This window comes from Canis lupus, chromosome 26, assembly GCF_003254725.2.
Source record: "Canis lupus dingo isolate Sandy chromosome 26, ASM325472v2, whole genome shotgun sequence".
Lineage (NCBI taxonomy): Eukaryota > Metazoa > Chordata > Mammalia > Carnivora > Canidae > Canis > Canis lupus.
Window position 1 is genome coordinate 22,268,751 of NC_064268.1, and position 27,800 is coordinate 22,296,550.

A 27,800-nucleotide genomic window follows, 5' to 3' on the forward strand; every position below is an offset into this window, starting at 1 on the left:
TGATCAGGAACCCACAAGTGGTCAAAATCCAGTCAGTCAAATAAATTACTAGTAACATGAGTAGATGGTATAGCCCTGATACTACAGTCTATCTGAACTAAACACCTAATATATTTCTTGCCAGGTACGTGATCCAGAACCAGAAAGGAAAGGGTATCTATAAATGATATTGATAAGCAATCACTGAAATTTGAATAGACTCTAATGGACTGGATAGCAGCATTGCATCAATGTTAACATCTTGATTTTATATGGTTTTATTATGGCTATATATCAGAGTGTTCACAACATATACCTATTTAGGGAGGATGAGACATCATGTCTACAACTTACTAACAAATGGCTCAGAAAATAACAATAATAATAATAGGTAATGGATAATTATGAGCCAAATATGGTAAAATGAACAACTGGAGGGTCCAGATGAAGGATATACAGGAACACTGTCAGCCTGAGGTAATGCTGAGTCAGAGGAAGAGGGAGAATCTCCAGCAAACTCTCCACTGAGCACAGAGCCTTGCAGGGGGCTCAGTCTCACAACCCTGAGATCATTAACCTGAGCCAAAATCAAGAGTCTGTTACTTAACCAACTGGGCCACCCAGGTGCTCCAATAATAAATTTAGTTCTTAAAAGCCTCACTGGAGTTCAGTTAACAAGAAAAAAAACTTCCCTTAAATTAAGTTAGTAGGTACTTTCTTCTAGAGAATGCAAATTAAGGGAACAATATAAATATTCTAGAAAGCTATCTAAAGGTGTCTTTTAAAATATAGTGTAAAAATAACACTTTTCATATCCCTCGTCAAAACGGAAACTGTGTAATCAACACTTCTGAAATCCGAAATTCAATTTTGTAAGAAAAAAATTACTACATTTAATCAATGACCAGACTTATTCAATGACTTTAAGTGTTGCTATACTCACACAAATATAAAAAGCATGTTCTAATTTTGGTAGTAGTAATACTTCAATGTCCAAAAAAAGATTGATTTTTATATATTGGTCATCTACCAATTTCATCATTTAAAGTATTTTTTGGAAAAACTATTTCTTTGCCATTACTTCTGGAATTGCTTCCATAACTTCTAAACTGAAACTGTTTTGAGACTACTGAAAAATATTTTTATGAAATGACTATGAAAACCCCCAGGATAAATAAAATCTTTTAAAAAAATTTTTTTGAAAAGGGGGGCAGCCTGCGTGGCTCAGCAGTTTAGCGCTGCCTTCAGCCCAGCATGTGATCCTGGAAACCTGGGATTGAGTACCACATCAGGCTGCTCTGCATGGAGCCTGCTTCTCCCTCTGCCTGTGTCTCTGCCTCTCTGTGTCTCTCACGAATAAAAAAAAATAAAACCTCTTTAAAAAAAAAGAAAACAGGGGATCACTGGGTGGCGCAGTGGTTTGGTGCCTGCCTTTGGCCCAGGGCGCGATCCTGGAGACCCGGGATCGAGTCCCACATCGGGCTCATAAATAAATTAAAAAATTAAAAAATTAAAATAAAAAAAAGAAAAGAAAACCCCTAGGATAGTTTATTCTCTTGATCAGGATAAAAAATGCTACCAAACTTTATTTTTTTAATTTTTATTTATTTATGATAGTCACAGAGAGAGAGAGAGAGAGGCAGAGACATAGGCAGAGGGAGAAGCAGGCTCCATGCACCGGGAGCCTGAAGAGGGATTCGATCCCAGGACTCCAGGATCCCGCCCTGGGCCAAACGCAGGCGCGCGAAACCGCTGCGCCACCCAGGGATCCCTGCTACCAAACTTTTATCACAGAAACCAAAACAAACAGAAACCTTTAAAGGTTGAGTGTACTAAGACATTTGAAATAATATCACCCACAAAATGTATATCTACAGTTTAATCAACTGTCACGAATAAATGACAAACTTTCATTTCACGTCAAACAATGTATTCACATTCCTTAGTGATAAGTATATGCCATCTGGGAGCTGGAAGAAAACTTGTTATTTATGTTTATAACTTTGTCATTAAAACATTCTTGAAATGAATTATGATAAACAAATTGAAGAATTTAAATAATTGAGCTCCTATTTCCTGAATTTCCTTTCTAGCAAGACTTCTCTTCTTGCCAGACTTCCTGAAGAACACATCTTAAAGTAGTTGGTTCTATCTCACAAAAGTATGGTTCCCAAGGAGATGCTATAGACTCAGCATTACCTAAGGCTGACATTTATGAGAAAAATTCCTCTCAGTAAAAAACTGACTTTTCATCTCTAATCAACAATATAAAATGAGGGGGGAGGGGCAAGATGGCGGAAGAGTAGGGTCTCCAAATCACCTGTCCCCACCAAATTACCTAGATAACCTTCCAATCATCCTGAAAATCTATGAATTCGGCCTGAGAATTAAGAGAACACCTGGAATGCTACAGTGAGAAGAGTTCGCGCTTCTATCAAGGTAGGAAGACGGGAAAAAAGAAATAAAGAAACAAAACGCCTCCAAGGGGGAGGGGCCCCACAAGGAGCCGGGCTGAGGCTGGGGCGAGTGTCCCCAGGACAGGAGAGCCCCGTCCCGGAGAAGCAGGAACTGCACCAACCTTCCCGGGCAGAAAGGCCACGTAGGGAGTTAGAGCAGGACCTCAGGAGGGCGGGGATGCCCTCGGGCTCCCTGGGACAGTAACAGGCACCTGCGGGCCCAGGAGAGTACACCGAGCTCCCTAAGGGTTGCAGCGCGCACAGCGGGACCTGGAGCAGCTCGGAGGGGCTCGGGTTGCGGCTCTGCGGAGGGGAGGGGGCTGCGGGGCGGGAGCAGCTCGGAGGGCCTCGGGCAGAGGAAGAGGCTCAGTGTGGAGGGGGCTGCGCGGCTCCGGGAGCAGCTCGGAGGGGCTCGGGCGACGGCTCCGCGGAGGGGGCTGCGTGGCCAGGAGCGCGAATCCAACAGCACAGACCGGGAGCACAGGGCGCCGGGACACAGCCCAGGATCCAGCCTCCCCCGGGGACAGGCAGAGGCCAGGAGGGCCCAGGACTGCAAGGACGCTCCTGCCCCGAGCTGAGCAGATCAGTGGCCCCGCCCCGGAGCCTCCAGGCCCTGCAGAGGAGAGCTCTGTAGTTACTTACTGTGGGAGCTGACTCCAGGGCTCCAGAGCCGGCCCCGCCACTGGGGTTGTTCCTCCTGGGGCCTCACGGGGTAAACAACCCCCACTGAGCCCTGCACCAGGGGGCAGAGCAGCTCCCCCAAGTGCTAACACCTGAAAATCAGCACAACAGGCCCCTCCCCCAGAAGACCAGCTCGACGGACAAGTTCCAGGGGAAGTCAAGGGACTTAAAGTATACAGAATCAGAAGATACTCCCCCGTGGGTTTTTTGTTTGTTTTGTTTTGCTTTGCTTTTTGATTTGTTTCCTTCCCCCACCCTTTTTTTCCTTTCTTTCTTTTTATTTCTCTTTTTCTTCTTTCTTTTTCTTTTTTTCTTCCTTTTTTTTCTCTTTCTCTTTTCTTTCTTTTTTTTTTTTTAAGGATTGTATTTATTTATTCATGAGAGACACACACACAGAGAGAGAGAGGCAGAGACACAGGCAGAGGGAGAAGCAGGTTCCATGCAGGGAGCCTGACGTGGGACTCGATCCCGGGTCTCCAGGATCACGCCCTGGGCCAAAGGCAGGCACCAAACCGCTGAGCCACCCAGGCGTCCCTCTCTTTCTCTTTTCTTTCCTTCTTTCTCTCCTCTCTTTTTCTCCTTTTCCCAATACAACTTGCTTTTGGCCACTATGCACTGAGCAAAATGACTAGAAGGAAAACCTCACCTCAAAAGAAAGAATCAGAAACAGTTCTCTCTCCCACAGTTACAAAATCTGGATTACAATTCAATGTCAGAAAGCCAATTCAGAAGCACTATTATACAGCTACTGGTGGCTCTAGAAAAAAGCATAAAGGACTCAAGAGACTTCATGACTGCAGAATTTAGAGCTAATCAGGCAGAAATTAAAAATCAATTGAATGAGATGCAATCCAAACTAGAAGTCCTAATGATGAGGGTTAACGAGGTGGAAGAACAAGTGAGTGACATAGAAGACAAGTTGATGGCAAAGAGGGAAACTGAGGAAAAAAGAGACAAACAATTAAAAGACCATGAAGATAGATTAAGGGAAATAAACGACAGCCTGAAGAAGAAAAACCTATGTTTAATTGGCGTTCCCGAGGGCGCCGAAAGGGACAGAGGGCCACAATATGTATTTGAACAAATTCTAGCTGAAAACTTTCCTAATCTGGGAAGGGAAACAGACATTCAGATCCAGGAAATAGAGAAATCCCCCCCTAAAATCAATAAAAACCATTCAACACCTGGACATTTAATAGTGAAGCTTGCAAATTCCAAAGATAAAGAGAAGATCCTTAAAGCAGCAAGAGACAAGAAATCCCTGACTTTTATGGGGAGGAGTATTAGGGTAACAGCAGACCTCTCCACAGAGACCTGGCAGGCCAGAAAGGGCTGGCAGGATATATTCAGGGTCCTAAATGAGAAGAACATGCAACCAAGAATACTTTATCCAGCAAGGCTCTCATTCAAAATGGAAGGAGAGATAAAGAGCTTCCAAGACAGGCAGCAACTAAAAGAATATGTGACCTCCAAACCAGCTCTGCAAGAAATTTTAAGGGGGACTCTTAAAATTCCCCTTTAAGAAGAAGTTCAGTGGAACAATCCACAAAAACAAGGACTGAATAGATATCATGATGACACTAAACTCATATCTCTCAATAGTAACTCTGAACGTGAACGGGCTTAATGACCCCATCAAAAGGCGCAGGGTTTCAGACTGGATAAAAAAGCAGGACCCATCTATTTGCTGTCTACAAGAGACTCATTTTAGACAGAAGGACACCTACAGCCTGAAAATAAAAGGTTGGAGAACCATTTACCATTCGAATGGTCCTCAAAAGAAAGCAGGGGTAGCCATCCTTATATCAGATAAACTAAAATTTACCCCGAAGACTGTAGTGAGAGATGAAGAGGGACACTATATCATACTTAAAGGATCTATCCAACAAGAGGACTTAACAATCCTCAATATATATGCCCCGAATGTGGGAGCTGCCAAATATGTAAATCAATTAATAACCAAAGTGAAGAAATACTTAGATAATAATACACTTATACTTGGTGACTTCAATCTAGCTCTTTCTATACTCAATAGGTCTTCTAAGAACAACATCTTCAAAGAAACGAGAGCTTTAAATGATACACTGGACCAGATGGATTTCACAGATATCTACAGAACTTTACATCCAAACTCAACTGAATACACGTTCTTCTCAAGTGCACATGGAACTTTCTCCAGAATAGACCACATACTGGGTCACAAATCAGGTCTGAACCGAAAGCAAAAGATTGGGATCGTCCCCTGCATATTCTCAGACCATAATGCCTTGAAATTAGAACTAAATCACAACAAGAAGTTTGGAAGGACCTCAAATACGTGGAGGTTAAGGACCATCCTGCTAAAAGATGAAAGGGTCAACCAGGAAATTAAGGAAGAATTAAAAAGATTCATGGAAACTAATGAGAATGAAGATACAACCGTTCAAAATCTTTGGGATGCAGCAAAAGCAGTCCTAAGGGGGAAGCACATCGCAATACAAGCATCCATTCAAAAACTGGAAAGAACTCAAATACAAAAGCTAACCTTACACATAAAGGAGCTAGAGAAAAAACAGCAGATAGATCCTACACCCAGCAGAAGAAGAGTTAATAAAGATTCGAGCAGAACTCAACGAAATCGAGACCAGAAGAACTGTGGAACAGATCAACAGAACCAGGAGTTGGTTCTTTGAAAGAATTAATAAGACAGATAAACCATTAGCCAGCCTTATTAAAAAGAAGAGAGAGGGATCCCTGGGTGGCGCAGTGGTTTGGCCGCCTGCCTTTGGCCCAGGGCGCGATCCTGGAGATCCGGGATCGAATCCCACGTCGGGCTCCCGGTGCATGGAGCCTGCTTCTCCCTCTGCCTGTGTGTCTGCCTCTCTCTCTCTCTCTCTCTCTCTCTCTGTGACTATCATAAATAAATAAAAATTAAAAAAAAAAAAAAGAAGAGAGAGAAGACTCAAATTAATAGAATAAGAAAGGAGAGATCACTACCAACACCAAGGAAATACAAACGATTTTAAAAACATATTATGAACAACTATACACCAATAAATTAGGCAATCTAGAAGAAATGGACGCATTACTGGAAAGCCACAAACTACCAAAACTGGAACAGGAAGAAATAGAAAACCTGAACAGGCCAATAACCAGGGAGGAAATTGAAGCAGTCATCAAAAACCTCCCAAGACACAAGAGTCCAGGGCCAGATGGCTTCCCAGGGGAATTCTATCAAACGTTTAAAGAAGAAACCATACCTATTCTCCTAAAGCTGTTTGGAAAGATAGAAAGAGATGGAGTACTTCCAAATTCGTTCTATGAGGCCAGCATCACCTTAATTCCAAAACCAGACAAAGACCCAACCAAAAAGGAGAATTACAGACCAATATCCCTGATGAACATGGATGCAAAAATTCTCAACAAGATACTGGCCAATAGGATCCAACAATACATTAAGAAAATTATTCACCATGACCAAGTAGGATTCATCCCTGGGACACAAGGCTGGTTCAACACCCGTAAAACAATCAATGTGATTCATCATATCAGCAAGAGAAAAACCAAGAACCATATGATCCTTTCATTAGATGCAGAGAAAGCATTTGACAAAATACAGCATCCATTTCTGATCAAAACTCTTCAGAGTGTAGGGATAGAGGGAACATTCCTCAACATCTTAAAAGCCATCTATGAAAAGCCCACAGCAAATATCATTCTCAATGGGGAAGCACTGGGAGCCTTTCCCCTAAGATCAGGAACAAGACAGGGATGTCCACTCTCACCACTGCTATTCAACATAGTACTGGAAGTCCTAGCCTCAGCAATCAGACAACAAAAAGACATTAAAGGCATTCAAATTGGCAAAGAAGAAGTCAAACTCTCCCTCTTTGCCGATGACATGATACTCTACATAGAAAACCCAAAAGTCTCCATCCCAAGATTGCTAGAACTCATACAGCAATTTGGTAGCGTGGCAGGATACAAAATCAATGCCCAGAAATCAGTGGCATTTCTATACACTAACAATGAGACTGAAGAAAGAGAAATTAAGGAGTCAGTCCCATTTACAATTGCACCCAAAAGCATAAGATACCTAGGAATAAACCTAACCAAAGATGTAAAGGATCTATACCCTAAAAACTATAGAACACTTCTGAAAGAAATTGAGGAAGACACAAAGAGATGGAAAAATATTCCATGCTCATGGATTGGAAGAATTAATATTGTGAAAATGTCAATGTTACCCAGGGCAATATACACGTTTAATGCAATCCCTATCAAAATACCATGGACTTTCTTCAGAGAGTTAGAACAAATTATTTTAAGATTTGTGTGGAATCAGAAAAGACCCCGAATAGCCAGGGGAATTTTAAAAAAGAAAACCATATCTGGGGGCATCACAATGCCAGATTTCAGGTTGTACTACAAAGCTGTGGTCATCAAGACAGTGTGGTACTGGCACAAAAACAGACACATAGATCAATGGAACAGAATAGAGAACCCAGAAGTGGACCCTCAACTTTATGGTCAACTGATATTCGATAAAGGAGGAAAGACTATCCATTGGAAGAAAGATAGTCTCTTCAATAAATGGTGCTGGGAAAATTGGACATCCACATGCAGAAGAATGAAACTAGACCACTCTCTTGCACCATACACAAAGATAAACTCAAAATGGATGAAAGATCTAAATGTGAGACAAGATTCCATCAAATCCTAGAGAAGAACTAGGCAACACCCTTTTTGAACTCGGCCACAGTAACTTCTTGCAAGATACATCCATGAAGGCAAAAGAAACAAAAGCAAAAATGAACTATTGGGACTTCATCAAGATAAGAAGCTTTTGCACAGCAAAGGATACAGTCAACAAAACTCAAAGACAACCTACAGAATGGGAGAAGATATTTGCAAATGACATATCAGATAAAGGGCTAGTTTCCAAGATCTATAAAGAACTTATTAAACTCAACACCAAAGAAACAAACAATCCAATCATGAAATGGGCAAAAGACATGAACAGAAATCTCACAGAGGAAGACATAGACATGGCCAACAAGCACATGAGAAAATGCTCTGCATCACTTGCCATCAGGGAAATACAAATCAAAACCACAATGAGATACCACCTCACACCAGTGAGAATGGGGAAAATTAACAAGGCAGGAAACAACAAATGTTGGAGAGGATGAGGAGAAAAGGGAACCCTCTTACACTGTTGGTGGGAATGTGAACTGGTGCAGCCACTCTGGAAAACTGTGTGGAGGTTCCTCAAAGAGTTAAAAATAGACCTGCCCTACGACCCAGCAATTGCACTGTTGAGGATTTACCCCAAAGATTCAGATGCAATGAAACACCGGGACACCTGCACCCCGATGTTTATAGCAGCAATGTCCACAATAGCCAAACTGTGGAAGGAGCCTCGGTGTCCATCAAACATGAATGGATAAAGAAGATGTGGTTTATGTATACAATGGAATATTACTCAGCCATTAGAAAGACAAATACCCACCATTTGCTTCAACGTGGATGGAACTGGAGGGTATTATGCTGAGTGAAGTAAGTCAATCGGAGAAGGACAAACATTATATGTTCTCATTCATTTGGGGAATATAAATAATAGTGAAAGGGAATATAAGGGAAGGGAGAAGAAATGTGTGGGAAATATCAGAAAGGGAGACAGAACGTAAAGACTGCTAACTCTGGGAAACGAACTAGGGGTGGTAGAAGGGGAGGAGGGCGGGGGGTGGGAGTGAATGGGTGACGGGCACTGGGGGATATTCTGTATGTTGGTAAATTGAACACCAATAAAAAATAAATTAAAATAAATAAATAAATAAATAATTAAATATTCAAGTAAAAATAAAAATAAAAAATAAAAATAAATAAAAAAACAATATAAAATGAAAACCAAATGCATAAATAAGTAAACAATGACCAGTGAGTTTAAGAAAGACTCACTTCAACACCAAATAGAGAAAGCTACCAATTAAATGGTAGCAACCAGAAAATGTACTTTCATCAGTAGTCTGTTTGCAATCTTTCTTGAATAACTAAGAAACAGAGACTACTTTGCATCTTCACACATGTATCCAACAACAAAAAAAAAGCTTTCAAACCACCTTTACCTCACCTCTTTTTATAGATTATCTTTACTTTAAAAAATAAAATCAAATAAAAAACACTAAATTTGCATATTTCTACTGTGGAATACTATATAGCTATTAAAAATAGGTGTATGAATTAACAGCGAAATAAACACATAGCAAATATAACATTTAAAAAGTATATAGGTAGGGACGCCTGGATGGCTCAGCAGTGATTTGCCTTTGGCTCAGGGCGTGATCCTAGGTACCCAGGGTTCAAGTCCCACATCAGGCTCCCTGCATGGAGCCTCCTTCTCCCTCTGCCTGTATCTCTGCCTCTCTCTCTGTGTCTCTCGTGAATAAATAAATAAAATCTTTAAATATAAATAATTAATTAATTAATTAATTAATTAAAAAATAATAAAAAGTATATAGGTAGGCATCCCTGGATGGCTCAGTTGGCTAGGCATTCAACTCTTGATCTCAGCTCAAGTCTTGATCTCAGGGTCATTAGTTCAAGACTAGCTAGCACTGGGCTCCACACTGGGCATGGAGTCTACTTAAAAAAAAAAAAAAAAAAGTATGTGGGAATATGTATTCATTTCTGCATAGCTATAGATGTATTGCAAAAGGTCTGAAAGATATTCAAATTAAATTAAAAAAAAAAACAGTGAAGTCTAGGACTGTAATGGGGGACAGAGAATGGAATCAGCAGTACGGTGCCTGGGTGGCTCAGTGGTTGAGCATCTGTCTTCAGCTCAGGTCATGATCCCGGAATCCTGGGATCAAGTCCCACTCTGCACTCTCCGCAGGGAGCCTGCTTCTCCCTCTGCCTATGTCTCTGCCTGTCTCTGTGTGTCTCTCATGAATAAACAAATAAAATCTTTAAAAAAAAAAAAAAAAAGGAATGAGCAGTGGATAAGGGATATAAAATTTTATAGTTTGATATTTTTGCAGAAGTAATTTTGAATTACCTTCTTAATTAAAAAATTACATGTGTGCATGTACAATTTACAGATTAACCCAAAGCACCCATAACATAGCTTCAAATGCATACAAATAATAAGCCTATCATAAAATCATATATTTAAGACATGCAAAATAATAGCCTATATTAATAAGAAGAAACCATTTAGTCCCAAAGATAAGTTGGTAATAACCATTTGCTTTGGTAATGAAACCTGTTAACATTAATAGAAGTAACAGCTGGCTGAGATGGATTTTACTTATGATAGCATAATAGTTTCATTTAAATTTAAGGTGTCATATTCTTAATTTTAAAAAATCCCCTTTCATGATTATCATTCCAACTGTCTACAAAAAGATTCTGAATGACTAAATTCTCACCTCCTTAAAAACAAGAATAAAATTATGCAAAAGAATTATATAAGAAAGATAGCCAACTTTATTATAAATATTTACTGTGAATTTAATACATATATACTCTTAACTTTGATAACAATACCTACAAACACCAGAAGGTCAGGAGCCAATGGTTTGGAGATCTCTAAACACCCCAACTCCAGAAATTATCACTATTTGACCTGGCTGGTGACTTCCTAAGAAAGCTCAATTCACAGGACTTTCTATGACCTGGCTCAGAGACAACTTAGTGCAAACAGCCCTCTTCAAGAGACATGTGTCAAACAAAATCAGTGGCAATTGTCTAACATCATAGCTGCCTGATGTAGCAATACAAGGTGAGTATACAAGAAGCTAAAGAAAAAAGTTAAAAATCTGGAGAGTTAGAGGGCTTTGAAAAACTCCAAACATTCTTGGGAATCTAGGAATGCATAGGACCATAAACCTGGCCAAGAAGATCCAGGAATGCCCTCATGTCTCACCTCTGGATGAACTTGAAGTTCTACACAAGCAGGAAGTAAAGGCTAATAAAGAGTTGTAAATTGCCAGAGTACTGAATATATGCAGAACACACCCAAAGGAACTTGTCAACAAACAGGGGGAAACTTATTGGTTCAAGGCATTTACGGAACCTCTGTCCCTTTAGTAGCTGGCCACTAAGCTATCTGAGCAGATTTCAGTGGCTGCATATGACAAAGAATACAGACTTTAAAAAATTAGTTGAGGGAAGTAAGCAACTCAAAAAAGGCACAACAAAAGCAACAATAAATCCAGTCAAGGGATGGGAAGGGAAGAATCTGATTTTCAAAACTGCCATATTACTTAAAATGTTCAGTATTCAACGAAAAATGATGACACCTAGAAATAAACAGGTAAGTATGACTCACATACTGCAAAAAAAGCAGGTGATAGAAAATGTCCCTGAAGAAATCCTAAGATTGAACTTACTAGGCAAAGACTATAAATCAGCTACTATAAACATGTTCAAAGTAGCAGAGAAAACCATGTCCTAACAACTAAAGGAAAATGTCTCACCAAACAGAGAATATCAATAACGAAAAACAACTTATATGATTTAAAAGATAGGGGCATTAAGAAGTAATTATAAAACTATGCTGATGGGCTTATAATGTAGAAAGATGTAATTTGTATGACATCAATAGCACAAAAGATAAAGGAATGGAGCTATATTGGAGCAAAGTTTTTGCATACTATTAAGTTGAAAGGCTTCTGGTGGGCAGCCCGGGTGGCTCAGCTGTTTAGTGCCGCCTTCAGCCCAGGGCATGATCCTGGAGATCCAGGATCAAGTCTTGTGTCAGGCTCTCTGCCTGGAGCCTGCTTCTCCTTCTGCCTGTGGTCTGCCTCTCTCTCTCTCCCTCTCTGCATTTCTCATGAATAAATAAATGGAATCTTTAAAAAAAAAAAAAAAAAATGAAAGGCTTCTGGCTGGCTCAGTCAAAAGAGCATGCAACTCTTGATCTTGGGGCTGTGAGTTTGAGCCACACAGGGGGTGTAGAGATCACTTAAATAAAACTTTTAAAAAAAGGAAAAACAGGGATGCCTGGATGGCTCAGTGGTTGAGCATCTACCTTCGGATCAGGGCATGAACCCAGGATCCAGGATAGAGTCCCACATCAGGCTCCCTGCATGGAGCCTACTTCTCCCTCTGCCTGTGTCTCTGCCTCTCTCTCTCTCTGTGTGTCTCTCATGAATAAGTAAATAAAATCCTATAAATAAATAAATAAATAAATAAATAAATAAATAAATAAATAAATAGATAGTAAAAATAAAAATTAAATTAAATTGATATAGATTTAGATGCTAATTATCATCTCTAGGGCAACCACCAAAAAAATAACTAAAAAATATATAGTAAAAGAAACAAAGTAATATAAATGGCATACCAGAAAACATTTATTTAACATATAAAAGATGAGATGCCTGGGTGGCTCAGCGGTTGAGCATCTGCCTTTGGCTTGGGGCGTGACCCCGGGGTCCCAGGATTGAATCTCACATCAGGCTCCCTGCATGGAGCTTGCTTCTCCCTCTGCCTGTGTCTCTGCCTCTTTGTGTGTCTCTCATGAATAAATAAATTAATTAAATATTTTTAAAAATAATAAAAATAACATAAAAAATAGAAAAAGGTATATAGAAAACAAATAACAAAGACAGAAAAAAAGACATAAAAAACAAGCAACAGAAAGATAAGCAAAAGCCGTAACTTATCAGCAGTTACATTAAATTAAATATAAAGGGACTTATTTTGGGACACTACAATCATAGGGAAAAGATTGGAAAAATGGATTTAAAAAAAATATGACAATTATATGCTGTCTATAAGACACTCACTTTAGTTTCAAAGACATATATAGGTTGAAAAGGAAAGTATGGAAAAAGATATATGCAAATAATAGCCGAGAGAGGGAAAGGCTATATTAATATCACACAAAATAGATTTTATTTATTTATTTATTTATTTATTTATTTATTTATTTATTTATTTTAAGATTTTATTTATTTATTCATGAGAGACACAGAGAGAAAGAGAGAGAGGCAGAGGGAAAAGCAGGCTCCATGCAGGGAACCCGACATGGGACTGGATCCCGGGTCTCCAGGGCCACGTCCTGGGCTGAAGACAGCAGCTAAACCGCTGAGCCACCTGGGCTGCCCCACAAAATAGATTTTAGGACCAAAATTATTACTAAAGAAAAAGAAGGATAATCTGTAATGATAAAAAGATTAGTCTCCCAGGAAGATATAATAATCATAAAAATATAAATATCCAAAAACAAAACCTCTAAGATACATGAAGCAAAAACTGACAGAATTGGACATAAAATTCAACCATTGCAGGGGCACCTGCATGGCTCTGTCAATTAAGCATCTGTCTTTGGCTCAGGTCATGATCCCAGGGTCCTGGAACTGAGTCCTGCATTGGGCTCTTTGCTCAGCGGGGAACCTGCTATTCCCTCTGCTTCTGCCCACTGCTCCACCAACTTGTGCTCTCTGTCAAATAAATAAAACCTCAGAAAGGAGAGAGAGAGAAAGAGAGAGATAAATAAAGAAAGAAAAGAAAGAAAGAAAAGAAAGAAAGAAGAAAGAAAGAAAGAGAAAGAAAGAAAGTAAGAGAAAGAGAGAGAGAGAGAAGAAGAGAAAGAGAAAGAAAGAAGAAAGAAAGAAAAGACGAAATAAAGAAAGAAAGAAAGAAGAAAGAAAGAAAGAAAGAAAGAAAAGGGGAGAAAGAAAGGAAAGAGAGAAAGAGAGAAAGAGAGAAAGAACGAAAGATTGATTTCAACTACTGGGACTGCCTGGCTGGGTCAGAAGAGCAAGTAGCTCTTGACCTTGGGTCCATGAATTTGAGCTCCACGTTGTGTGTAGACATTACTAAAAAATATAAGTAATTTTTTTAAAAAGAAAGAAAGAAAACTGAACCACAGTAACTGGATACTTCATATCCCACTTTCAATAATGAAAAGACCATCCAGGGATGGATGGTCTATTGGACTCTGCACTCAACAGGGAGTCTGTTTGAGATTCTCTCCCTCTCCCTGCCCCTCCCTGCATGCCACACACACTCTCTCTCAAAAATAAATAAATATATTTTTTTAATTTTTTATTTTGGGTGCCTGGGTGGTTCAGTGGTTGTGCTTCTGCCCTTGGCTCAGGTTGTGATCCTGGGGTCCTAGAACTGAGTCCCACATCAGGCTTCCCACGGGGAGCCTGCTTCTCTCTCTGTCTGTGCCTCTGCCTCTCTCTGTGTGTCTCTCATGAATAAATAAATAAATAATTTTTATTTATTTATGAGAGAGAGAGAGCACAAGCAGGTGGAGCTGCTGAGGGAGAGGGAGAAGCAGACTCCCCACTGAGCAGGAAACCTGACATAGGGCTCAATCCCAGGACCATGACCTGAGCCAAAGACAGACCCTTACCCAACTGAGCCACCCAGGAGCCCCCAAAATAAATATATCTTAAAAAAAAAAAAAAACTGCCTAGCACGCAGAAACATTCCATAAATAAATTTCTTACTAAAAAAATTGAAATTATAAAAAACATACATACTCCCAAAAGTGTGTAATAAAGGCACATATTAAGATTATCTAGCTTAGGGACGCCTGGGTGGCTCAGCGGTCGAGTGTTTGCCTTCGGCTGAGGGCATGATCCCAGAAGCCAGGATCAAGTCCTGCATCAGGCTCCCCATGAGGACCTGCTTCTCCCTCTGCCTGTGTCTCTGCCTCTCAATCTGTGTCTCTCATAAATAAATAAATAAATAAAATCTTTTAAAAAATCACAAAGATTATCTAGCTTAAAAAATACCATTTTAGGGATCCCTGGGTGGTGCAGCGGTTTGGCGCCTGCCTTTGGCCCAGGGCGCGATCCTAGAGACCCGGGATCGAATCCCACCTCGGACTCCCGGTGCATGGAGCCTACTTCTCCCTCTGCCTGTGTCTCTGCCTCTCTCTCTCTCTCTCTGTGTGACTATCATAAATAAATAAAAATTTTAAAAAAAAATTAAAAAAAAAAAAACATTTTATGCTCCAATGCACTTATAAAATGTTTTTAGGGGGACCCTGGGTGGCTTAGTGGTTTAGTGCCTGCCTTCAGCCGGGGTGTGATCCTGAAATCCCAGGATTGAGTCCCGCATGGAGCCTGCTTCTCCCTCTGCCTGTGTCTCTGCCTCTCTCTCTCTCGTCTCTCATGAATTAATAAATAAAATCTTTTTTTAAAAATATAAATAATTAATTGAAATGAGTAATAGACAATGAATGTTATATTCACAGAAGCTCAACGTAGCTTTCAGGGAAAGGTGAGAATTGAACTAGACCTACTTAGCCAAATAATACTGGGCGTAAGGAAGAAAACTCCAGGCACAGAGTTTGGCATAAACAGGAAGGAAGAAGAAAAAGGAAAAGACTGGATCAACAAGAAGAGTATATTTGTCAGCACAGTAGCAAGAAATAAAGGTGCAAATGTGACCACTTGTGCACTCTTGAATATCAGGTCACTCGAAACATGGAACAACAGAACGTTTTTTTTTTTTTTTAAAACTTTTATTTATTTATGATAGGCACACAGTGAGAGAGAGAGAGAGGCAGAGACACAGGCAGAGGGAGAAGCAGGCTCCATGCACCAGGAGCCCGACGTGGGATTCGATCCCGGGTCTCCAGGACCGCGCCCTGGGCCAAAGGCAGGCGCCAAACCGTTGCGCCACCCAGGGATCCCCGTTTTTTTTTTTTTTAACAGAAAGTTTTTCATGAGAACATTGTTACAATAAAAAATTTCACAACAAAAAAAAAGAAAAAAAATTCCACAACAAAATGAGAATGAAACAAGAATAACCTAGATTGTAATACTGGCTGTGGAAATAAACTGCATAAGATATATATGGAATACATTCAAGAAAGAATGTAGAATGGGATGCCTGGGTGGCTCAGCAGTTGGGCGGTTGCCTTCGGCTCAGGTTGTGACCCCGGGGTCCCAGGATCAAGTCCCACGTCGGGCTCCCTGCATGGAGCCTTCTTCTCCCTCCGTCCGTGTCTTTGCCTCTCTCTCTCTCTCTCTGTCACTCATGAATAAATAAATAAAATCTTTAAAAAAAATTATAGCTAATCATGTCAAACAATACATAAAAAGAATAAGACATAATGACTGAGTGGTATTTATCCTGTGAATGCAAGTTTGGCCTAACATCCAAAAACAAAATCAAATTAATTTACCACACTAAAAGACTGAGAAAAAAAATTATGATTCCAACAAATGAAGAAAAATTGACAAGATTCAATACTCAGTCATAATAGAAATTAAAAGGAATATCTTCCACCAAATTAATGGCATCATCCTCAACAATGAAAAGCTCAATGCTTTCCCATGAAGATCAGGAATGACTAAAGAAGTTTGCTCTCACAATTTCTATTCAGAATCGTACTGGATATCCTAACCAGTAAAATGGAGCAAGAGAAAGAAATAAAAATCATATGCAAAAGAAAGAAAGAACTGTCATTACTTACAGATTTTATGATCATGTACAAAAAGATCCTGAAGCATCTGCAAAAACTCCATTAGAACTTAAAAGTGAATTCAACACAGTTAACATGACATAAAGTACAAAAATATATTTCTGTAGACTATCAATGAAAAAATAGAAAATAAAAAATTTTAAATCAATCTATAATAGCATCAAAAAGCGAAATACTTATGGGCACCCCGGTGGCATAGTCAGTTAAGTATCTGATTCTTGGTTTCTGCTTAGGTTATGATCTCAGGGTCATGAGATTGAGCCCTTCATTGGGCTCTGTGCTCACCACAGAGTCTGCTTGTCCCTCTCCCACCTCCTATGCCCTTCCCTCTCTACCTTTCCCCTACTTCATGCACATACATGCACAGGCATGTGCTCTCTCTCTCTAAAATAAATAAAGTATTTTTAAAAAGCAAAATACTTAGGAATAATTTTTTTAATTGTGCAAGAACTGAACACTAAAACTACAAAAAGTTGCAATGGAAAATGAAAGGAAGACTAAATAAATGGACATCTATACCATGTTCATGGATTAGAAGACTGAACAATGTTAAGAAGGCAATTTTCTCCAAATTTCTCTAAAAGTTCAGTGAGATCCCATTAATTTCCAGTAGGATTTCTGAATAAATTGATAAGCTGATTTTATAACTTACATAAAAATACAGAGAGAATAAGAAATACAATCCAGGGACACCTGGATGGTTCAGCGGTTGAACACCTGAGTCTGGGGGTCGAGTCCCACATCAGGCTCCCTGAAAGGAGCCTGCTTCTCCCTCTACCCATGTCTCTGCCTCTCTCTGTGTGTCTCTCATGCATAATAAATAAAATCCCTAAAGAAAAGAAAAAGAAAAAGAAAAACAATCCAGAAAAAGAAGAACAAAAATGGAAGACTCACAATATCTGATGTCAAGACATACAATAAAGCTAGTAATCAAGACTATGTGGTTAGGGCATAGGTCAATGGAACAAAACAGAAACCAATAATAATCTCATACTTTTACAGTCAAATGGTTTGTGGCAAAGGTACCAAAGGTAGTTCAATGGAGAAAGGATAGCCTTTTCAATAAATGTTGCTGAAACACGGTTATCTGTATTGAAAAAAATAAATAAATCTTGACCTCTACCTCATATCATACCCCAAATGAATCATAAACCTAAAGGTAAAAAACTATGAAAATCCTAGAAGAAAACCTAAGAAAAACTTTATAACTCTGAGTAAGAGAAGTATGTCTTAAACAGGACACCAAAAAAATGAACATAAACGGACAACAGCTAAGAGACAGAGATAAGTATCATAATTTAGTAATAAGACTGGCTTATTCTGGGATCCCTGGGTGGCGCAGCGGTTTGGCGCCTGCCTTTGGCCCAGGGCGCGATCCTGGAGATCCAGGATCGAATCCCACGTCAGGCTCCCGGTGCATGGAGCCTGCTTCTCCCTCTGCCTGTGTCTCTGCCTCTCTCTCACTGTGTGCCTATCATGAATAAATAAAAATTAAAAAAAAAAAAAGACTGGCTTATTCTTTTTGGGCAGCTTTCATATTGCTTTGTTCAGACCTCTTTTGCAGCCCTTATCAAACCAAAATCATTTTTCATTAAGACAAAATAGACATAAATAAAAGACTGTATCCAATCACTGGAGCCCTTAGATGTTTACATAAAAAATTACCACGGAGACAGACAGAAATTGGAATTTATGCTTCCCTCATTAAACTAGACAATACTGACATCTCAGAGAAACACTTCAGAAAAGCAAAATGATTATAATAAAAAAGTTAGGGATCCCTGGGTGGCGCAGCGGTTTGGCGCCTGCCTTTGCCCCAGGGCGTGATCCTGGAGACCCGGGATCGAATCCCACATCGGGCTCCCGGTGCATGGAGCCTGCTTCTCCCTCTGCCTGTGTCTCTGCCTCTCTCTCTCTCTCTGTATCTGTCATAAATAAATATAAAAAAAATAAAAATAAAAATAAAAAAATAAAAAAGTTAGAAAAGCCAAAATGAAAAGAAAAATGAATTGGTAAAATTTTAAGACATATCTTTAAGGCAAAAGAGTACAAGTGTGCCTTCTTTTACATACTGAGTATATTCCTAGAAAAAATAAGTATAAAATAAAGTTTTTATGAAATGAAAAAAACTATGCAGCAGTAGAAATTTCTTTATAAATTAATTTTATTATAAATCACATTGGGTTTTTATTTTTTTATTTATCTGATAGAGCAAAAGATCTTCACTTACTATACAGGGAAAAAATCAGAAACTAAAACTTCATAGAAGTTACCTTAAAAGGTTCATTTTCACCTATAATCATAAAAATGCACCTTTTAAAATCATTTTTTTGTGTTAAATCACAAGAGGTTAACAAAAGGAAGGAGAATGACACAGAAAAACGAAAACAGATAAACAGTTTTACAGTGTTCAACATAGAGAGTGCCTAGGTGGCAGCTGGTTAAGAAACAGATTCTTGGTGGTTTCAGCTCAGGTCATGATTTCAAAGTCATGGGATCAAGCTCCATATCTGAAGTCTACACGTAAGACTCTTTCTCACTCTCCCTCTCCCTCTGCCCCGCCCCATTGTGTTCTCTCTCTCTCTTTCTCTCTCTCTCTCTCTCTGAAATAAATGAATTTTTAAAAATATTCACAAACATAAGAACATAAAATATCCAGACCCAAAAAAAGAAGGAATGGAGATACTTAATTTGAAAATTAAGCTATTTATCAGGCTCACTGCATCAACCACAGGTTTAAAAAAAAAAAAAAAAAAAAGGAAAAGAAAAAGAAAAAGAGAAGATACTAGCTAAGTCTTGCTGGAATAGTTTACTAATTTGTACCTTTAATAAAAATGTCACAATCATAGCTATTATTTACCAAACACATACCATGTACAAGTAACAAATTATCTCTCTTAAGTAGCCTTACAAGAGAAGTATTATTATCCCATTTATCTTAACCTCAGAGGGGTTAAAAAATTTACCAAAAGCCATACTGTTATTAGCAAAAGAGAAAGAATTTGAACCTGGGTCTGTCCTTTGATAACTGCATTCTAACTCCCAAATGGTGCCATATAACAATTTTTTAAAACAGATTTTGTTTAGTTTACGATAATTATAGTTATAAAAGAACTCTTTTTAGGAATTACAAAATACTAAAAAATTCATGAAGCAGCAGCAACATTGGAAATTCCACTGAAAGAGGTCAAAAGTACCCACCAGAGTTAAAGTATAAATTAATATGATTATGACATTAATAAGACAGTAAAAATATTTTTTAAATCTCTAGCAAATATCCATTAACTTTTGTTAACATAACAGAAAGCCACGAATGGGATCAAATGCTTTTGTGGTTCAGTAAAAAAAAATATCTCAAACATTTCAGTACATCTTAGGAAAATTTTTCTAAAATAGACTGGGGGTTAGATGGTAAATAGGCACACTGGAAACAAAGTATATACAAAACAAAGATAATTCAAGCCTTAAACCATTCAAGGGAACAGAGATCATTAAAATGATGTATTCGGGGAAAAAACTGTTTCTCCGATTAAATATCATTCTGAAAACAAGTAGTCATTGACAAGGAATATTAAAACTAATTATTTTCAACTTTTTTCAAGCAAAAAAAGAAACCATTCCCATATAAACATCTGTGCAAAAAGGAAATGTCAAAACCTATACAAATGACTAACATGTATCTTATTAAGGAACTAGTGGGGGGAAAAATGCCAATTTCAAATATACAGGAAAAGAATTAAACTTGAATATGGAGAGTACAGTTTCAAAGCATTAAAAGGGGAAGCCATTCAACTAGTGTACCAGCTCAATGAGGCCATTCTACACTTTGCTGATTTACAGACTATTAAAATATTAATAACTACAAATTCAATTAAATGTTACATTAAAATAAGAAATCAGCACAAATGATTCTATGAAATTAAATGATATTTCTACCTTTGGCCATTTGGGATTGAGAAGTCGAGCTTTGATTGCATCATCCAGTGCCTTGTCATACTGCTGGATTTTCATATAGGCTGCAGATCTATTGCTGTATAAGATGCAGTTCTGTGGGTCAACAGCCAGGGCTTCATTGTACAGAACAATAGCTGTGTGAAAATCACCATCATGACAGGCCTGGTTACTCTGACGAACCTTCTCAACAAATTCAGCTTTGCTCAACACTGGTCCATCGGGACTTCTCCGACCAATAGTCTTAGCACCAAAGAGAGGAATCTACAAAGAAAGAAACTTTGTCAGATAATCCAGAGGGTTTCCTTCTCTGAACCTCAAGAGAACAGGGACATTCTTCATAGACTGCTTTACAAAGAAAATTTTTGTATCCTGAAAGACAAGAAACTTTCCAAGAAGTACCTAACATAGTACCTTGAATGCATATGCATATATATATATTTTTTTTTTTAAGATTTTATGTATTTATTCATGAGAGACACAGAGAGAGAGAGAGGCAGAGACATACGCAGAGGGAGAAGCAGGCTCCCTGCAGGGAGCCCAATGTGGGACTCGATCCCGGGACTCCAGGACCGTGCCCTGAGCCGAAGGCAATGTTCAACCACTGAGCCACCCAGTTGTCCCTGTTTTTAAAATTTTTTTTTTAAGATTTATTTATTTATGATAGACATAGAGAGAGAGAGAGAGAGAGAGAGGCAGAGACATAGGCAGAGGGAGAAGCAGGCTCCATGCACCGGGAGCCCGACGTGGGATTCGATCCCGGGTCTCCAGGATCGCGCCCTGGGCCAAAGGCAGGCGCTAAACCGCTGCGCCACCCAGGGATCCCCTGTCCCTGTTTTTATTTATACATATGGCTATAAACATATATATTTACTTTTTTTTTTTTATTGAGAGTGTGAATGAATGAATGTATGTAGAAGAAAGTTCGGGCTTTTCTTGGTAACTTACAGTTAATACTAAGGGAGGGCAGTATTAAGTTAACTAGAGTAGCAATACATTTGTGTATGATTTGAATAAAGCCTGGCTGGCTCAGTTGGTACATCATGGGACTCTCGATCTCAGGGTCCTGAGTTCGAGCTCCACATTGGGTGTAGAGATTATATACATACATACAGACAGACAGACATATGTAAAGTTATAGTAAGGGAAAGAATGCAAATATAAGCCAAGTAGAAAAATATGATCTCAACCATATTAAGATGGCTGCACTTAAAAAGATGAAAGAAACAAAATCAAAATATTAACTATGCTGAGTTATCTCTGAATATAAAATTATGGGTTATTTTTATTTCCTTAAAATTTTCTCTTATCCAAATGTTACACAATGAGCATATGTAAGTTTCAAATTAAAAAAAAAAAACAAAAAAAAACTTAGGACAGCCCAGGTGGCTCAGCGGTTTAGTGCCGCCTTCAACCCAGGGCCTGATCCTGGAGACCTAGGATTGAGTCCCACGTCAGGCTCCTGCATAGAGCCTGCTTCTCCCTCTACCTGTGTCTCTGCCTCTCTCTCTCTCTCTCTCTCTGTGTGTGTGTCTCTCTCATGAATAAATAAATAAATAAATCTTTTCAAAAAATAGAAAAGACTGATTAATTTGACAACATAAAAATTTTAAATATTTCTATGGAAAAATAGATTTAAAAAAAGCAAAAAGATGAGTGACAGATCAATTTTTTTTAAAGATTTTATTTATTTATTCATGACAGACACAGAGAGAGAGAGAGAGGCAGAGACACAGGCAGAGGGAGAAGGAGGCCCCATGCAGGGAGCCCAACGTGGGACTCGATCCTGGGTCTCCAGGATCAGCCCTGTGACGAAGGCAGCGCTAAACTGCTGAGCCACCGGGGCTGCCTAACAAACCAATTTTTAAAAACTCTTGTGTTGGGATCCCTGGGTGGCGCAGTGGTTTGGCGCCTGCCTTTGGCCCAGGGCGCGATCCTGGAGACCCGGGATCGAATCCCACATCAGGCTCCCAGTGCATGGAGCCTGCTTCTCCCTCTGCCTGTGTCTCTGCCTCTCTCTCTCTCTCTCTGTGACTATCATAAATAAATAAAAAATAAAAAAAATAAAAAATAAAAAAAATAAAAACTCTTGTGACACATAACAAAAGGCTCATTTTCTTACTATATAAAAATCTACAAATAGATAAGAAAAAAACAATCCAGTGGACATAGGAAAATTGAAGAAGGATATGTACAGACAGATCATAAGAAAGAAACTCCAAATGGCTTCTAGGCACATTTTTTTTAATGTGTGACTTCATTTTTTTAAAGATTATTTATTTATTTATTTATTAATTCATGAGAGACACACAGAGAGAGAGGCAGAGACATAGGCAGAGAGAAAAGCAGGCTCCTCACAGGGAGCCCAATGTAGAACTCCATCCAGGAACTCCAGGATCTTGCCTTGGGCCGAAGGCAGGCACTCAATAGCTGAGCCATCCAGGCATCCCATGACTTCAGTTTTGTTTATTTATTAAAAGTAAGCTCTAGGCCCAACATGGAGATTGAACTCACAATCTTGAGATCAAGAGTTGTATGCTCTACAAACTGAGCCAGCCAGGCGCCTCACGACTACAGTTATTTTTGTTTTTTAAGATTTTATTATACATCTGTCAGAGAGAGAGAGCATATGCAGGGGAAGCAGCAGGAAAAGAGAAAGACAGGTTCCCCACTGAAAAAGGAGCCCAACGTGGGACTCAATCCCAGGACCCTGAGAACATGCATGACCTAAGCCAAAGGCAGATGCTTAACTGTATGAGCCACCCAAGCATCCTTCCTTCAGTTATTTTAAAAGAAAATTAAATCCTGTGGTACTATTTCTCTTCTCACACTAGTGGAAAAAAATTATCATTCCACTTTCATAGTAAGGGATAAGGAAAATGCTACATTCATACATTGTTGATGGAACTAGAAACTAATATTTCTTTACAGAACAAGTAAGGAATAGCTACAAAAATGTAAAAAGATACATATCCTTTGAATTCTAGAAATTTCTCCACTTCAGGTCATTTATCCTTCAGATACATTTACCTATATAAACAGTCACATATATAAGAATATTCGTAACAGCATGATTTGTATTGGCATGAGGTTAGAAATGACCTAAATGTCAGACAACAGGAAAACAGACAAATTAGTTTTCATAGATCAATATAATTGATACTACAAATCTAGCCAAAAGAATGAGGCAGATTTTATATACTGATATGGAAAGATAGAAAAAAATCAAGCTGTAGAAGAGAGATATAGAATATGTTATCTTCCATGAAAAAAAGGGGGAAGGAAAAAATACATACATGTACACACATTTATGTGCTTAAATATACATGGATTAATTATGCCAGAAACAATATATAAACCAGTAGAATAACTGCCTCAAAAGAGAGTTGTTTGAAGACTGGAAGGTAGGAGTAGGAAAGGAACCAACATTTCTATTTTGTACTGTCTGATACTTTATTATATGCATATATTACCTATTTTTTCAAAATACAAAAAAAAAAAGTGAAAACAGCATAGCTTACGTTATATACCAGGGCACACATATGTACTAGAATCTGTTCACCGTCTAAGTATGTTTGTCTAAGAAGACAAAAGTAAGATAAAAAAGTCAACCTTTGTACCTGGCCCAGAGCTGCACTGCCTAGAGGAAGGGGCATGCCACTTTCTACATCTTATAAAATCTCTCTTCACTCACCAAGCTATTCTTATGCCTAGAGAGAAGGAATATTTTTAAATTTACACAAAGGCCCATATGGATAAGCAAAGGGTACACATAAGTTGTGTATTTTTTTTAAGCCTTTACCTACTTATGAGAGATACAGAGAGAGAGAATGGCAGAGACATAGGCAGAGAGAGAAGCAGGCTCCATGCAGGGAGCCCCATGTGGGACTCGATCCTGGGATGCCAGGATCATGCCCTGGGCTGAAGGCAGATGCTTAACCACTGAGCCACCCAAGTGTCCCTAATTGTATTTCTATTTTAAAAACAAAATAGAAAATAGGGCACCTGGATGGCCCAGTCAATTAAAAGTCTGACTCGTGATTTCAGCTCAGGTTGTGATCTCTGGATTGTAAGATCAAGCCCTGCATTGGGCTCCACACTCAGCTCAGAGTGGGCTCCACACTCAGCTCAGAGTCTATTTGAGATTCTCTCCCTCTGCCCCTCCCTCTGCTCAGGCACACACTCTATCAAATAAATAAATAAAATCTTAATAAAAAATAAATAATTAAAATAAAATAGATAAGACAAATTTTCACTAGAGAATTGGCCATATAATAAAGAATTCAGGGCAGCCCGGATGGCTCAGTGGTTAGAACCACCTTCAGCCCAGGGCATGATCCTGGAGACCTGGGATCGAGTCCCGCGTCAGGCTTCCTGCATGGATCCTGCTTCTCCTTCTGCCTGTTTCTCCCTCTGCCTGTGTCTCTGCCTCTCTGTCATGAAGAAATAAAAATAAAATTTAAAAAAAATAAAATAAATAAAAAATAAAAATAAAGAAGTCAATGTACATTCCAAAGCTAAACTATATGATACCTCAAATTAACAACTTTGTAGATGGGTTTATAAGATGTGACATAACAAATGGATTAATAAAGCAGAGGAAAACTCCATTAAAAATACCCAAAATGAAATATACCCAAAAAGAAACGATTGGGGGGAGAAAGTAGGTGCATAAGAGACATAATAAGAAACATGCCCAAGAAGTCTAACACACATATAATTGAAATCCCAGAAAAAAGAGAAGTAAATGCAGCATTTGAATACCTCATGACCAAGAATTTTCTAAAACTAATGATAGACATCAATTCATAGAATATTGAACCAACTGTTTTAGGAACTTCATTCCCCCCTCCAAAAAAGAACTTCATCCAACCCCAAGATATCACAAAGAATACTAGATCTACACATATCACAATCAAACTCCTAAAAACCAAAAACAAAGAGAAAATGTTAAAACAGTGGAAGGGGGAAAGACACACTATCTTCAAAGCTTCAACCTTAATAGAAATGATGGAAGATGAAATAGCAGCTAACCAAAATTCTATACCCAGAGAAAATATTATTCAAAAATGAAATTAAAACAGGAACCATCATACATTGCTGGTAGAATTTTAAATGATAAGACTGTTGTGGCAAACAGGTTTGGCACATTCTCAAGAAGTTAAACATAGAGGTACCATGTGATCCAGCAATTCCACTCCTAAGCATCTACCCAAATGAACTGAAAATGTGTGGACACAAATGTTTATATCAGCATTATTTATAAAAGTCATAAAGTGGAAATAATCCAAATGTCCATAAACCAACTGAATGAATATACAAAATGTGGCATAGCCATACAATGGAACCAGAAAAAAAAATACTGATATACATAAGAACATAGATTAATCTTTAAAACAATATGTTAAGGGAAAGAAGCTAGATACAAAAAGCCATACTTTGTATGATTTACTTTATATTAAATGTCCATGAAAGGCATACTCACTGAGATCAAAAGCAAATTATGGTTGCCACAGGGTTAGAGGTAGGGGGAAAATGGGTCACCCAATGAGTAAGGGGTTTTTGAAGATGATAGAAATGTTCTAGGGGGAATCCCTGGGTGGCTCAGCGGTTTAGCGCCTGCCTTTGGCCCAGAGCGCGATTCTGGAGTCCCGGGATCGAGTCCCACGTCAGGCTCCCAGCATGGAGCCTGCTTCTCCATCCTCCTGTGTCTCTGCCTCTCTCTCTCTCTCTCTCTCTCTCTGTCATAAATAAATAAATAAATCTTTTAAAAAAATGTTTAAAAAAAAAAAGAAATGTTCTAGAATTCGTGGTGATGGTTGTGAATATACTAAAAAACACTGAATTGTACACTTTTAAATAGTGGATTTTATGGTATACTAATTATATCTCAATTTTTTATCTTTTTATTTTAAAGATTTTATTTATTTATTCATGACAGACACAGAGAGAGAGTCAGAGACACAGGCAGAGGGAGAAGCAGGCTCCATGCAGGGAGCCCGACATGGGACTCGATCCTGGGTCTCCAAGATCACGCCTTGGGCTGAAGGCAGGCACTAAACCACTGAGCCACCGCACCAAGGCTGCCCATATCTCAATTTTTTAAAAGGTAAAATAAATACGTGTACAAACAAAACAAAACTAAGGGAATTCATCCACAGGCCTGCACTAAAAGAAATGCTAAAATATATATTGAAGGAAAATGATCTTAGAAACATGGAAATGTAGTAAGAAAAGAATAATAATTAGTATAGCTAAAATGACTTGTGAAGTTTAAGGTATATGTATAAAATACAAAATACAAGAGATAAAGGAGATCTATTAGTAAACATGTTTTATGTCATACTGAGGAAGTCACTATGAGAAAGCATGCATTTCTAGAAAATTATAAGAAGCTTTTATAAGTGTGACAATCTGCAGAATGCTAATATAAGAGTTCATAATTGTTTACTTCTCTATTTTCACTAAAAATTCAGAGCTTTTTAGGATTTTAAATTTCAACATATCCAGTTAAAGCCATTAAGCTTTGGAGAAAAGGAATCTTTCGAAAATAATTTTATGCATGGTCATGACTGGCAAAGATTAGAATAAATTTCGTTAAGCAAATAAACTTTAATATAAAAATGAGGAGCTACAAAATTAGAATTGCTCTTCTCTCTGTTAAAAGGACAAAGTTTTCTCGGCTACTGGTCTGCTCTCGATAAGAGAGTATGAAAGGTTTTTCTTTAACAGATTCTTCCTAGAAAACAAAGATTCTGTGTTTTGGCAAAACAATTTTATGTGCTGACTTAATCAGATGTCTGATTACTTAAGAAAACTGAATCTTCTCTATTAAAACAGCTAAGGTTTTTTGGAGTTTTGATTGTTTGGGTTTTTTTTTTTTAATAACAATTTAACTTTCTGTATTTGCCTGCAAAATCTTTTATTGTCACTCTTGTTAAATGGATAACTAAGTGTTGTTTCACAATGACCTATTTGACCAACTATTTTAGGACCTTTGATATTTTTAACAAATTTCTCCAAATCAAATCCTAAATGAAGTCTTTTAACTTTGGGATTTTTCAGAGGATCCCTGAAACACCTTAAAAGATGTATTCTCCCTCCTTCTAAAAAGGGAAATGTTAGAGGCATCTGGGTGACTCAGGTTAAGTGTCCAACTCTTGATTTAGCTCAGTTCATGATCCCAGAGTGGTGAGATCAGGCCCCACATGGAGCTCTGCACTCAGCACAGAATCTGCTTGTCCCTCTGCCTCTACTCCTCCCCCTCCCCACATTCTCTCTCTCAAATAAAC

General features: G+C 38.5%; 1 protein-coding gene across 1 annotated transcript in view; it reads right to left on the reverse strand.

Annotated features, from left to right (window-relative positions):
* TTC28 (tetratricopeptide repeat domain 28) overlaps window positions 1-27,800 on the reverse strand; it is a 628,115-nt gene that overhangs the window by 571,686 nt on the left and 28,629 nt on the right. Inside the window, 1 exon segment of the mRNA XM_025474404.3 lies at window positions 20,494-20,772. Within this exon segment, the coding sequence (XP_025330189.3) occupies window positions 20,494-20,772 (279 nt within the window).